General features: G+C 42.7%; 1 protein-coding gene across 1 annotated transcript in view; it reads right to left on the bottom strand.

Moving 5' to 3' along the window:
* Nucleotides 1-15,514, bottom strand: part of LOC106811801 (usherin-like) — a 129,146-nt gene that overhangs the window by 32,136 nt on the left and 81,496 nt on the right. Inside the window, 8 exon segments of the mRNA XM_014815521.1 lie at nt 833-1,002; nt 1,308-1,458; nt 1,743-1,890; nt 2,219-2,406; nt 2,866-2,995; nt 3,592-3,761; nt 4,076-4,189; nt 4,482-4,745. Coding sequence (XP_014671007.1) covers nt 833-1,002; nt 1,308-1,458; nt 1,743-1,890; nt 2,219-2,406; nt 2,866-2,995; nt 3,592-3,761; nt 4,076-4,189; nt 4,482-4,745 — 1,335 coding nt within the window.

Genomic DNA, 15,514 nt, shown 5'->3' with positions numbered 1-15,514 from the left:
GAATGTACATGCAACAACATGGAGAGAATATACATGCAACAATGTGGAGAGAATGTACATGATAACAACGTGGAGAGAATGTACATGCAACAACGTGGAGAATGTACATGCAACAACGTAGAAAGAATGTACATGCAACAATGTGGAGAGAATGTACATGCAACAATGTGGAGAGAATGCACATATAACAACGTGGAGAGGATGTACATGCAACAATGTGGAGAGAATGTACATGATAACAACGTGGAGAGAATGTACATGCAACAATGTGGAGAGAATGTACATGCAACAATGTGGAGAGAATGTACATGCAACAATGTGGAGAGAATGTACATGCAACAATGTGGAGAGAATGTACATGATAACAACATGGAGAGAATGTACATGCAACAACATGGAGAGAATATACATGCAACAACGTGGAGAGAATGTACATGCAACAACGTAGAAAGAATGTACATGCAACAATGTGGAGAGAATGTACATGCAACAATGTGGAGAGAATGTACAGGCAATAATGTGGAGAGAATGTACAGGCAACAATGTGGAGAGAATGTACATGCAACAATGTGGAAGGAAAGCAATTCAACAATGCAGAGAGAATATACATGTAACAATGCAGTGGCAATGTACATTTAACAAAGCAGTGGCAATGTACGTGTAACAATGCAGTAATAACGTATGTGTAACAATGCAGCAAAAACATACATACTTAGTACACTACATTCAACTATAGTAATGCTATTATTGACCGTTTACATGTGGTTACTAATACTAATACCGAGACCTGTGATACCAGTAATACAAGTAGACGTGACAATAAAGCACGCACCCATGTCAGCGTAAAACAGTCCCGTGGCGATGATGTCATAGAACAGAATGCCATTGGGAGCGGCAGGAGTATTCCACATGGCCTCCAGGCCGTGGGGTCCGTCCGCACGCACACTCACGCTGATAAGACCTTCCGGTGGCGCCTCCAACGTACGCGCTTGTATCTGGTCACTGTAACGCACGTACAGGCAATTTAACCTGCATACAACTCACGGGGGTCACTCAAGGGAAATGCAGTGTTTTTTTTGGAGAAAGGTGCCCATTCCATGGTTTCATGTTCTCTGCTTATAATGTTGTAATCAATAACGGGTTCTGTTAACATTACAAGCGCTGATCTGTTAACATTACAAGCGCTGATCTGTTAAAGTCTGTTGCATAAAATTATCTTATTCTTAAATTAATTTGAGAGAGACCCGTGAGCGAGAGAGAGATAGAACAATAGATAGAGGTGGATTGCCATCATCGTCATTACCAACCTTGCCCTGCATCCCTGCTCTGTGCAGGCTGACAACCGGAACTGATGCAGACTGTATGGCTTTAGACCCCTGATGGTGGTATTCAATCTCCCCGTACCATTAAAGACTCTCTTCAGACCGTTGTGCACCAACTCATACCGGGTGATGACGCCTGCGCATTGAGAGAAAGCTGTTACCACTCAACTTAGAGATTGAACATACAATGCAACGTTGACGTAAGCTGCAGTTGCTGCTGTTATCCTAAGAAAACTTGTATTTTTACCCCCAAGGAGGATGATAACATTTCAAAAAGTACTTCTTTGGCATTTTAAAGATATTGCAAATTGGACGATCAAATATTTAAAGTTAGGATATTTGTCTGGTGGTTAGAACAAGAAGGGGTTGAGGCCGTAGGAGGAAAATATTATAATGTAATTGTAATCTACGAGTTTCTACCATTTGAATAGGTTGGTTTCTTCCACTTCACCACCAGCCTGTCCTTCAATGGCGACGTGATCTCTGGTGGTGACACACCGTCTGGAGCGCCCTCTTCAGTCTTGAAGCTAACAGGTTCGCTCCATCGGCACCCGCCCCCCGTACACGCCTGCAATGCAAAAATTTTACAGTTACTGCACAACTCGTTAACGATCTCACAGCAAAATTACCATGGTACTGCTGACGAAATGAAATAACATGCCTTCCTTGCAAGAAAGCCACATCGAATCAATCTAGTGTCTGCCAAATTTCAGCGAAAATGTTCTACGTGCCAGTGAGTTGCAAAACTAAGAATTTCGAGACTCTGCTAGTTACGAGACTTTACTTAGTTGCGAGATCATGTACCACTCACGACAATTTAACAATTTCGAACTCATTACGTAAATTCTCGTGACGGCACGACCGGTATCACTCGTCCCCGACGTCGCCATACCTACCGCGACGGTGATGGCGTGAGGCGTTCCAGCGTCCAGTCCCGTGACGTCGGTGTCGCGGAAAGTGTCCGAGCTGTTGTAGGCGATGTAAGATAGGTTGCGCTCTGCCACCTCAATCCTCACCAGGTAGCGCTGCAATATCCCATTGAGCTGCAATGGTTCATTCCACTGCACGTACGCAGAATCGTTCCCTGTATTAAAAAATTCCCAACCACGATCTCAGATACAGGGTGCTATTGTCATAAAAACATCAATTATAATTGTGATATTAACTTTTTCGCACAGCTACGATACAGGTTCGCCACCGATATTCTGGCAGCTTTTGTACCGGGGCCACGACGCACCAGCAATTCCTCGGGACCATTACATGTCCAGATATGGTAATCTCTGATACTTCCCTAGACACCTCCTACCACTACATTTCCATCTCATATTAACTCTAAAGTGTTAGTGTCTCTAGTGTCCCTGGCTGCTAGGAACCAACACAGCTGAACCTGTGTCGCACATCATGAATGTATATCTAATGTAAAGAAAAAGATAAATCCACACAGTTACGGTTACTGCAGTCCATGCGTTGCGGAGATAGAAACGGTCATAAAAGCGGTTGCTATAGACTCTGAGGCACGAAGCGCACCGCTGCTGCCACCTACCGAGGACCGTGACAAGAGGAGAGTCCATGAGTGACGGGGGCAGCTGAGCGGTCGGCATGGCAACTACTTCACTCTCTGTGCATCCGACTTGTGTACAAGCAGTCAGCGACACGTCATACGTTGTGTGTACCTGTAGAATGATTAGCACATGCCGATATAACACAAATTATAACTAACTAATGAAACGGTTGACAATATTAGTACTAATTTACATGGCATTCACCCAAAATCTTAAAATAATTTATAGCTTAAATTATTTGCAACGAACTTCTATTTCTATCTGATCTATCATTAATATTTTATAATGATCATTGATGTGGTAAAAACATGCTCAATAATAGTATCCTGTATTTAATGGAGATCTATACATCCCTGTTGGGAGTACATTTGGAGTGATACAATCCAGTACACATCTCCTTTAACATAACGCAAGTAACCAATGCTAGTATCACATACCAAAACTATTTGAAGAGTTTGGTTCCAAAACGATATATAGCCATTTCCTTTGTTTTTAGAATGTTCCTTTGTTTTTAAATTCGGAACATGTTGGAGCGTACATGCAGTAGTTGACATATTGATGGTGGTTTTTAAAAAATTTTGAAAATGGCATTTATCGCGTTTTGGAACCAAACTCTTCATTTGTAGATTGCCATACATGCCCCTCCAAAGCAGTTCTGTTAGTATGGCAACACAAAAGCTATGCAAACACCACGATGCATCATTTACCTGCAGGTTCTCTAGATGATGTTTCATGAGTCCTCCCTTAGATATCAGCTGACCATTGACGGTGATGAAATAACCGGTTATCCGCCCGTTAGCATGCTTAGGCATTTCCCAGGACAACATCAGTGACGTGGGTGTGGCGTTATAGGCAGGCGACATAACACCCTCCGGGGCTGAGGAAAATAATCAGATATATTTAATGTATTATAAATCTGACATTTTACAAAACTTATATGTGACAGAATATAATAAGTAGCAATTAACATACGATATGATGCGATGAAACATTAAAAGTATCACAACTCGTAGTTAGCTAACTTTTGTTTAGCTAACCTTTAAACTTGAAGCATTTTTAAATGGCTATCACTTCCATTGTTCACTCGTCATTATACAAAACGAATTAATGTAATGAAGTAAAATAGAGGAAGGGAGGACAGAGTTACAGGTGCTATACAAACTAAAATTGAAAGATGAGCTATGAATTCACCTTCTTGTACAGTCACAATATGGTCTCCCTGGGCACTTTCAGTGAAACCAGCATCGGTGAACACGATGAGTTTGATGGAGTAGTTAGTATAAGGCATCAGTCCAGTTATTTTACCTGTAAAATCAGTATGTATTACTTGTGGTAAAAATCAGCATTATTATTGGGATTATGATAAATTATGTCCTACACTTATTTATTACCTACATTTTATTAATATTATAGTTATTATTATTGATGTTGCTGTTGTTATTAATATTATTATTATTGTAAAGAGTAACGTAATTCAGAGAATATGCAGAATTAAATTACTAAAGAACACATACCATCACGGCAGGCTGAGCTGCACTAAAAAAACACTGCCTAGTTTTCCTCTCCATCAAGTCCGTCTCTACAATGCAACACCTACCGGAATACTCCGGAGGTTTCTTCGGCTTTGACTTCCTCTGCGCGTAGTGACCTTGAAGGAACAGCTCCGGGTCGACCTTTTCCACGAAATCTTGCGGGTCGAAGGCGGCGACGACGGGATCGGCATCGGCGTCGTCCATGTTGTACGCGACGAGCTCGTATTTGGTGATGAGTCCGGTCGTTCCCAGTGGAGGTCTCCAGCTCGACTCGGCGACGTATCCGGTCAGGGCGGAGCTGTTGTACGGCGGCACAACGCCCTTCGGAACTGAAAAGCAATTGCACGTCTATAATATATGTTACTCTCTGACACGTTTCTTCCGCAGTGCAGTCATTCATGCGCCGAATGCTGCTGCCTAAAAATTTATGAAAATGCGACAAATATGTTTCATGAGGAAAACCCCAATTATTATTGCAGCGGCCAAAGAAATCATGCTGTGACGCTCTGTGACATCTTGATTGGTTATAGGCTGCAACGTGCATGCATAATTCACTCATTTACCTGAAGTCACTGATGGGCCTAGCACATAATTTATGAGCATTGTGATAGGGGTATTCTAACAAACGTTAATGCTTGGTAATGAAGTACGTGCTGCATATTCAACAAAAACTGAAAATGAATTTACTCATTTCAAAATTAATTTGTTAACTCGCAAAATGATTCGGAGACTTCTAAAGGAATTAATTAACTTTTTAATTAGCTATAACTACTAAAAACTTGACGTTGAATCTATAAGATCGCTATACGATACTAAAGCTAAGGACTATAGCTAGGACACCATCTTAAATGCAGCCTATAGAAATACGGACAGCTGCTCATATCACTGCAGCAAACAACCACCCAATATTTGTATGCTACGAATTGTGAGCTTTTGCCTCAAAGCAAACGTATCTGTTTACCCGTCTAGTAACTATATAGAACATGGCTTTACATACGCCCTATAGAAACAGGGACAGCTGTCAGTACCACTGCAGCAAACAACCCGACTAGGAGTTGTGATCGAGCTTTTGCCTCTAAACAAACATATCTCTTAACCTGTAAAGCAGACCTCGTGTTTAATCGATTCCGTCACGAATTTGATACAGAGTTCTGACATATGATTGCACAGGTGGCTATGCCAAGGCTTTCGAACCCAGTTTAGCATGCGCAAATCTGCCCACAGTGTGTTGATCAAGCCAATGTGCCTAGGGCACCAGGAACAACTCTACGCTGACCCTACCGTAGATGGAAGCATGCGTCACGCGGAAATGAGCGATGCTCTGCCAGTTACGTATAAATGCTTTGCTTGTTAGTCACCAGCAGATTTCATTCACTGTTCAGTGAATCCTAGCTCCATAATAATGTATTTCCCTTTAGGACTAGTGACGTGCTTGTCTGCAGTTATTATAACACTATCACTGCAATTATCACACAAAACTTGTGGCAGCGAGCAGAGAAAGAGTGTTTATGATCCAGTGAGAGATCAAGTCAAGTACGATGTGAGAGCAGGAAAGCCAGCTTACTGGAGTAGTGGAATAACATTACATAGTCCCTCACGTGACTACACAAGTTTAGATCTGCAGGGAGCACACCTGAAAGTTGGGCAATGGATATGTGACAAAGGAGACGAGAATATCATGCAACGTACTGACAATATTTTAACGACACTAGCAAAGTACATGAACTTCACATACTCTACTAAGACCTTTTGTTCAGGAGGATTCGATCGACTTGCAGCTGGCATTTCTGATGGAAGCATTGATCTCGGTGGTATTATGACAGTAACATCGCATCGACGAGAACGGGTGCTTTTTCTCAAAGCAGTATACACGGATAACTACGTTATTATCATAAAAACTCCAGAAACATCCACAACAGCAACATTCAATGTTTTCTCTCCATTTGATTTATCAACATGGCTTGGAATCTCCGGATATGGATTAATTACTGCTACTTTACTTTGCTATATGAATACCAAGGCACACAAAAATGAAAGCAGGAGAACGTGGTACAAGAAACTTGGCTTCTTTCATAACTACATATTTGGCACATTTGTCAATCAAGGTGGCACATATTCCAGTCCAAGCACTGCTATTCGTGTGTTTATCAGCTGCTGGTGGACATTCGTGATTGTGATGGTCGGAACATACAGTGGAACATTGGTAAGCCATCTCTCAGTGCAGACAACTATTGAATACCCGTTCACAAGCCTAGAAGAGGCAGCAAACAGCCATCTGACTCCCACCGTTGTGCGGGGATTTGGCAACGAAAACCTGTTACAATACGCTGATCCAGATTCCAACTACGGCAAGATGTGGCGCAAGGTACTGGCTGATCCACATTCGCGTGTGTCGGACATGCAAGAGTCAATCGATTTAGTTCTAACAGGGGAGTACTTTACACCGATGCATGCCGTTTTTGCAAAGGCTTTCATCGAAGCAGATATTCAAGTGACTACCAAATGCCGACTTACAATTGCACCGTTTCAGTTTCACACAATAGATCGCAGTTGGGCCATGTCAAATACTAGCAAGTATTTCAGAGCCATTGACACTGGAATACAGATTTTGCTTGAGACTGGCCATTTACAGAAGTGGATGAATCAGCAGTCACCGGCTTTTGATAAATGTTCCAAGGCAGGAGTACAGGTGACATCCACCTCTCTGTCCCTTCAACACCTCTCGAGTATATTTATGCTACTCATCTATGGTTGTGCTTTTGCTACTGCTGTTCTGATAGGAGAGAAATTGAACGCTATCTCATGCAAAAACACCCGATTCAATATTTAAATTTGATAAAATCCCATTCATTGAAAACTATATAAATCCTACTATACATGTATGTTGCAGATAGATAACAAGAAAACTATTAGTATCAATATCACGGAATATCTAATTTCATTTATAAATATTTAACAACAGTCTAAAATTTGTATTTTTAAATTGTGTCAATGCTAGCATAAAATGTCGCAAGATTGAGAAGAAATGCTTTGACATGAAAGTGTTTATTCCCAAATGTGTGAGGTGGCAATTAAAGTACTGTGTCTTTAAAATGTTTATACATATATTAAATTATATTATAAATATATAATTATACTAGCTATTACCCGTCCTCCAGACGGGTTTGAGTGAGGTCTGATTTGAGGATGGCGGTTTCACCATTTATCTCTCACTTTTAGTTGAGGATGTATTTACAGTAAATACTGATATGTTTTTACTGATATTTTTACTGATGTTTTTACTGATAAATACTGATATAGACTCGAGTCATACCTCAATATTTATTTAAATATATATAAAATCTGAAATTTTACCTTAAAATTACATACAATTTTTCAAAAAAGGGAAATGGAATTATTTCATAGTACAATTTCACTTATTTAGATATTATTTTTGAAAATATCATTCTGGTAAAAAGCATCATTAATAAGTCAAATTCTTAAAAAAAAGCAAAATGCATTGAGTAGGTTTGAAGATATATGTTCTTGAAAGTCAGTGTTATTGAAGTATGTTATTATGTTATGTTATGTTATGTTATGTTATGTTATGTTATGTTATGTTATGTTATGTTATGTTATGTTATGTTATGTTATGTTATGTTTTATGTTATGTTATGAAGTAAGTTATTGAAGTATGTTCTTTAAAGTCACCTCCCGTTGTCAAATATTTGCACACACGGGCGCAGACACGCATCACACACACGCGCGCACGCACGCATACACCACATTCGCACACACACGGGCATGCGCACGCACAATCACACGCGCACCCACGCACACACATACCAATTTACACACACACGGGCGCGCACAACATCAGCACACGACACACGCACACATGCACATGAGCACATGCACACGCACACACACACGCATACATACATACATACACACACACACACCCACACACGCACACACCCACACAGCCACACACACACACACACAGAGCCACACACGCACACACCCACACAGCCACACACGCACACACCCACACGAGCAGACGCACACAGCCACACCCGACACACCCGCACACGCGCACACACGCACACACACACAACTGCAGCCGCAAAACTCCACGAACAGATGGCGGCTCTCGCTCTGGCTCAATTCTACCACTGCCACAAGCTGATTTCCCGTAAGAATTTCTTACGGCTTTTTTACTATAAGTTTTACAGCGACCCCGTTACTCCTGTCCTATGTAATACGGTGTGTACTTATAAAAGATGCAAAGATATTAAAAATCCAACCATTATTTTATGAGAATTTGATAAAATAGTGATACGAAATAGTGCGCCCATTTACTACTTTCAAATCATTACGCTGTTTACTAAACTAAGTTCACGTATTTATCATGAATTTTTGGGATGATTGCCAATATACCTAATTCTCGAACATTGTCTTTGATACATTTTTGCGTATTCAGCTTAAAACATATAAATTTGTCCACCAACAAACATGCAAATCATAGAAATTTCTAATGTTTTGTTCGACGGCGACCTCGCGGCCGTTGGATTGCCATTTGCTGGATATTTCCCCGGAGGCTCCGCCCACTTTAAAAATAGTGCTAGCATTGTGGCAGTGGTATTATCCTGAGTGTGGGAAGGGGCAACTGCATGCAGTTTGCTGCAGCCGTACCTCGTTGGGGTTTTGTCTTAAATTTTCGTCTCACAGCTGTGCGCGGCAGGTGATTGGCTGTTTATTACACCGCAGCCGCAATGTCTTTGGTGTGTGGTTGTGTGCGCGTGCCGGTGTGCGTTCGTGGCGTTCGTGCGTGCGTTTAGTGCTGGCTTGCTATGCTAGGTGAAGGCTCCACCTAATTAAATGCTTATTATTATACCTTTAATCTACATTTAGTACAGCTATATATATAATTAAAAACCCGTGACTGTGAGAAAACACAATTAATAGTTTAAACACAATTTTCAAAGGTTATGGTATATATAGTGTGGTATGTGTGTGCTTTTAGACAATCGAAACGGCGTCTAAAAATGTCAGAGCATTGGAGCCGGGTCAGCGCGGGCACGGTTACAACTCCCGTTGTCAAATATTTGCCACACACGCCGCGCACGCACGCACACAGCGTATTCACACACATATACGGGGCATGTGCACGCACAATCACACGCCCACCACGCACACACACGCACGCACGCACGCACGCACGCACGCACGCACGCGACGCACGCCACCGACGCACGCCCACGCACGCACACACAACACACACACACACACACACACAACACAATTGCAGCCGTCTCTCGTTGGGGTTTGTTCTAAATTTTCGCTCACAGCTGTGCGCAAGCAGTGCTGGTTGTTTATACACCGCAGCCGCAATGGCTTTGGTGTGTCCGTGCGTGTGTGCGCATGCAGATTTGACGGATCTTATAAATTTGGTGCGGGTTTCCGATGAATGCCGAACTTTCTTCAAGCACATAACTTTTTAGAAAATTGCCTCCAAAAGTTCTCTTTACGATCGAAAATCACGTTCTAACGTAGCGGAATGTATTCGGGACGTCCAGAAAGGCCCAGCTCGATTCGCGTGAGAATATACGTGGCACGGTTTCGGAGGAGATACGGAAACGACACTTCGGCTCTTTCTACTATTATATTATAGATTAAGATATAATATAAAATTTATATTAAAATATAAATATATTTATTAAATTATATTAATGTTTATAATATATCATGGGCGTAAATCCCGGGGGATGGGGGGGATGGATCCCCCCCGCTCTTGAAGGAGGGGGGGGATGGCCTGTACAAATATCCCCCCTGAGATAAAAAAAAAACTCCTTCCTCCGTGCCCACTTGAAGTTCAGCTAATTATGATGATTTGGAGACATGGGCCAGATCTAAATCATTTCAATTACTGCAGGGGCGTGTACAGGAGGGGAGGGGTACAGGGGGTCCGCCGACGCCCTCCCGCTTCCGCGCCAGAAAACGCATCTGAGGGGTCTAATTCCAAAAAAATTCTGGGGGAGGGCCTCCCAGACCCCCCCCCCTTCGCCGTGATCATCCCCCACTATCGGTAACGGATATTTACGCCCCTGTAATATATTATCATTTACTCTAATTTTTGTATTTTATTTATTTTCTTTGTTATTTACATTTTTTGGTATATTTCTATATTAAATTGGTTTTTCTTTTCATTTCAAATTGTGTTTCATTTTTAATTCGTTTTTATTTTCATTTTGCTTTTCATATTAGCTTTTTTACTTACATTCCCTTAATATATTTTCATTCTGCGTTTAATATTTATGTTAATTGAATATTTCACTTTTACGTTAATTTTATTTTCCACGGTGATTTTGTTGTAATTATCGCTTTTTTGTTTTCAATTACGTCTGCTTTTTATATTTCTTTCATTTCTTTGTTTCATATTTTGGCACTTACTTTCTAATATGTAACAATGAAAGTAAAGGTGAGTGACAAGAAAAATAGAAAATTAAATAAAAAAGGGAAAATGCTCATGTATCGTGTCTGTAATTAGATAGTGTTGTCAAAACTGTGATGCCATGCTACTTAGCAGTATGCTACACTAATACTGATTTTGTGTGATTTGAGGCAATAAATGCAGAGGATGTTTATATGGCTACTGCACATTGCTATACAGCGTTCAGGAATTAATTGGAACTTTTTACAAGTAAAGAGCGGTTAAGTTGTACAAATGCATTGTAATTTTATGTATCGTAACAGTCTGTGTATTGTTAGATCGGGTTTTATGCAGTTCTGTTTTATATATGTACTAGCGGGATACCCGGCGTTGCCCGGGGAAAACAGTGGTGTTACTGAGTTGGTGACGGCTTGGTTGAAAGGAAAATACGCAAAAAAACTATCTATCTATCCATGAATCCATCCATGCATCTATCCATCAATCGCATTCAATGGCATCCCATCCCATCCCATATCGCATCCCATGCCATCCCATGCCATGTCATCGATAATTGCATTGCTATAGTAGCAATTGAAATGATTGAGTCATATATCGTGCTACGATCAGCAGTGCTATACCCTCTGAATTGGTCGTGGTTCTGCTGTGTTTTAGTATTGGTTTCGGTTTCACAATACCAGCAGCTGATGAGGTGAGGGAAATAAATACTCATCGATTTTTCTGTGTGTGGCAGCACTGTACAGTGAGTGCTGACATTGTGTGAAGTTTCACGAATTGACGGATTTTTGACAGATTTTTTTCGTCTAGGAACACTCCCCGGGTATAGGAAATTGCCCTGTGAAAATTGCATCCAGCATCCAGAGCGCTTGGGCGGTTTGGCCGGCCATAGTGTACGTACGATACATACATACATACATACATACATACATACATACATACATACATACATACATACATACATACGAACTCAAATATAGATTAGATGATCTGTGTTGTGATCTAATTTTAGACAGGAATAGCTGCATGTTCAAAATTCTGTGGTGACAATAACCCAATAAGTCATAATCTTAAAAAAAGTGTATGTAGTGAAGATAATTACACCAATATACAATATTAAAATTACAAAGAATATATTTGAATTCTAATGTACACTTTAACCGATAAAGTATAAATTAAGATGTGGTATTTAGCTATCCATGTCCAGCATGTAGCGACTCTTTACATAGATTTAACACGTTCACACAGATACGTGCATAGAGTATAAGGTTCGGGAATGTCCATAGATACATATACGGCTGTAGAACATTGCAGTAGTCGGTTTCAGTATGGGTGATATGTTAAAGAGTTAAACAGGAGTTAGGGAGTAGAAAACGAGCCTGTGACAAAGTTGGCGTTGTACGCTCAGTCGAATAGATTGGAACTTATTCTGTCTGGAATAAATGTTGTTTTATAAACACCCAGAGAGACCGGGTACAAGATGGCGTTGCGCAAGAAAGATGCGTTATTCCCGACGCAGCGAGAGGGTTATGCCGCGCACTTCCGCGGGACCGGCGCACGCGGACCGCGGGTGTTGTATGTAGCATCTCGCGCTGGCCCGCTATACGAATTCGCGCGCCGAAGGAGGGCGGGCGCGCGAATCCGTATAGCGGGAAGCGTAACATCGCGCAGTTTTCGTTAGACGGTACACCGGCTTGACTACGGCGACCTTGGGGAGGGCATTTCCTGCTGCTGCTGCTGCTTTGCTGCTCCAGAGCTGCGCTTGGCAGCACTAGCAGGGACCAGTATTTGGTGCTGCTGCTGGTTTGCCACGCCAGCCACGCCGGCCACGCCAGCGCAGGTGCTCGACGACGTGCCGTCGCCACGGCAGCGGCGGGGTCAGGCAGTTGTCGAAACGTCGCAGTACGCAGCAAGGGCGCGCCACGGCGGCGCCGCTTTTGGAGATAGCAATCTAGACCGCCCCCCCCCCACGTGGAGCGCCATACTACACTTCGTTAAAAGCTCTGTGATAGACATAACGCTATAACTCGACAGTAGCGCACGTCATCGCGTAGCGGCCAATGAGCGAGCGCGTCATCGCTGATGACGGCATTTCTTGAGGTTTCTTGTAGGAGTCACATACGTCTTAGCCATGAGGTGAGCCACCCCCAAAAAAGTTTAGGGCCTGTTGGAGATGGCCTCCTGCCGTCCATCGCAAAATGTCGGTTGGATTGCGCCCAGTTTTTGCGGAGTTAGTTTTCAGACCCACTGTCTAAGGTATCTGTCTAAGTGGACAAAAAGGGGGCGGCATATTCGCTGTTCGCTTGTCTGCGTGCAAAAACCGGGGCCGCAAGTCCGTCAAGCACTCTTTATCTATCCATGCTAAATGTCAGCTCAAATATGATAGTATAATATGTGAAACCTTCATCTATGATGTAAATTGAAGCAAAAAATATTATATCTGAAAATCTATTCTGAACTTCAACGCGTTCAAGTTCTTTTTTAGATTGATATTCAGCACCTACGTGAGGAAATATAGAACACGGAACTATAGACACCTATACAACCTGGTCAACCAATTAGCATGTCGAACAGCATCTCTGATGATTGCAAGCTTTTATTTCAACACAATACGGCTCTTTGTGCAGGAAGTGGACAGGGCATTTAGTCAATATTGTAGTTCACTATTATAACAAAAGGATGGCATTGATTTAACTGACGGTAATGGAAGCTGACCGGCTCACCATTGTGTTGACATGATATTATTCATGCATAGTACCTGTGTATAACCTGGTGAACGTGCCAGTATGCCTAAAGCCGCAGAGGAAACGCCACATCCACGTAGAGGCATTGAGTCAGCGCATCAGTGATTGCAGCGCCATAATAATGTATTTCCCTTTAGGACTAGTGACGTGCTTGTCTGCAGTTATATAAACACTATCACTGCAATCATCTGCTATCATCATAACAAACAGCTTGTGGCCGCGAGCAGAGTAAAGAGTGTTTGATGATCCAGTGAGAGATCAAGTGCAACGTACCGATGTGAGAGCAGGAACCCAGCTTACTGGAGGTACGTGGAATAACATTACGATAGTCCCTCACGTGACAACACAAGTTTAGATCTTCAGGGAGGCACACCTGAATAGTTGGCCAATGGATATGTATAAAAGAGAGATCGAGAATTCGCGCTATACTCTACCATGATTTATAAAACACACTAAGCAAAGTACATGAACTTCACATGACTCTACTAAGACCTTTGCTCATGGAGATATCGATCGAATTGCAGCTGGCCATCCTCTGATGAAGCTTAAGATAATCGGTGGTTATTATAACATAACATCGGCATCCGCGAGAACGGGGGCTCTTTCTCAAAACAGTATATCACGGATACCTATGTGCAAGTCATAAAAACTTCAAGAAACAGTCCACATCCGCAACATTCGATGTCTTTATCTGCCCATTCTGATTCAGTGACATGGCTTGCAATCATTGATGTGATAGTGGATTAATTAGTGCTACTTATACATTTGCTATGAATCACCAATCACAGTCGAATTGAAAGCGAGGCCTAGGAGAACGATGTTCAAGGAAACTTCCCAGATAACATGTCTGACGTTGGGGCCAACGTTGCCCAACGCCTGTCTTCAGCCCATGCCAACGTTTGGGCCAACGTTGGCTGGGCCCACTGTTGGCCCAAACCGGATTTTGCTCGTTGGGTGACTGTGGCCCAAACGTTGGAAAGCCGACGGTTGGGCCGCATACGTTGGGCAATCGTTGGGGCCAACGTTGGCCCAACGTCATATTGCCAACGTGCCACGTTATGGTGCGCCAACGTCATATTGCCACGTTGGCCCAACGTCATATTGGCCAACTCGCATCTATGCAACGCCCACAGCGTCTCATATTGCAACGGTTCGCCGCATACGCATATTGCCACGTTGGTCCAAACGTCATCACTGTCCACACGGTTGGCGCAACGGCTCATACTGGCAACGTTGGCCGGCCAACGTCCATTTACTGCCAACGTTGCGCCCAACGACATATGTGCACAACGGTTGGCTCCAACTCATATTGCCCAAGCGTTGACCCAAACGTCATATTGCGCTCACGTTGCCCAACGTCATAGATTGCCAAGTGGCCGGCACCGTCATTTTGCAACGTTGGCCAACGGCTTTTTGCTCAGCGTGCCTACGTTACGTTTCCCCCTCAAACACTCCCTTTTGGTTGCTCTCTCTCATCTTCGGTCTCTCGTCTCGTTCTCTCTCTCTCTCTCTCTCTCACACAGCAATCACACGCGCGCGCGCCACACACCTCTCTCTCTCATTCTCCCTCTCTCATCTCTCTCTTCTGACACACTACACACTCCTCTCTGGTTCACTCTCGTCACTCACACACACCACACGCGCGCAAACCTCTCTCTCTCTCTCTTCTCATCTCTTCTCTCTCTCTCTCTGACACATCCACCCTCCTCTCTTGGTTCTCTCACTCTCTCCTCTGTCACACACACACAACATAAACACAAACACCTCTCTCTCTCTCTCCTCTCTGCACATAGAACAAAAAAAAAAACATCTCGCCTTTTTGGCTTCTCTCTCTCTCTGCTCTCACACACACAATACACACATGCCCACCGTCTCTCTCCAACACATAACCTCACTCCCTCTCATTTCTCTCCTCTCTCTCTCACAC

This window comes from Priapulus caudatus, unplaced genomic scaffold (assembly GCF_000485595.1).
Source record: "Priapulus caudatus unplaced genomic scaffold, Priapulus_caudatus-5.0.1 Scaffold577, whole genome shotgun sequence".
Classification (NCBI taxonomy): domain Eukaryota; kingdom Metazoa; phylum Priapulida; class Priapulimorpha; order Priapulimorphida; family Priapulidae; genus Priapulus; species Priapulus caudatus.
This window is presented reverse-complemented; position numbering and strand designations above follow the sequence as displayed.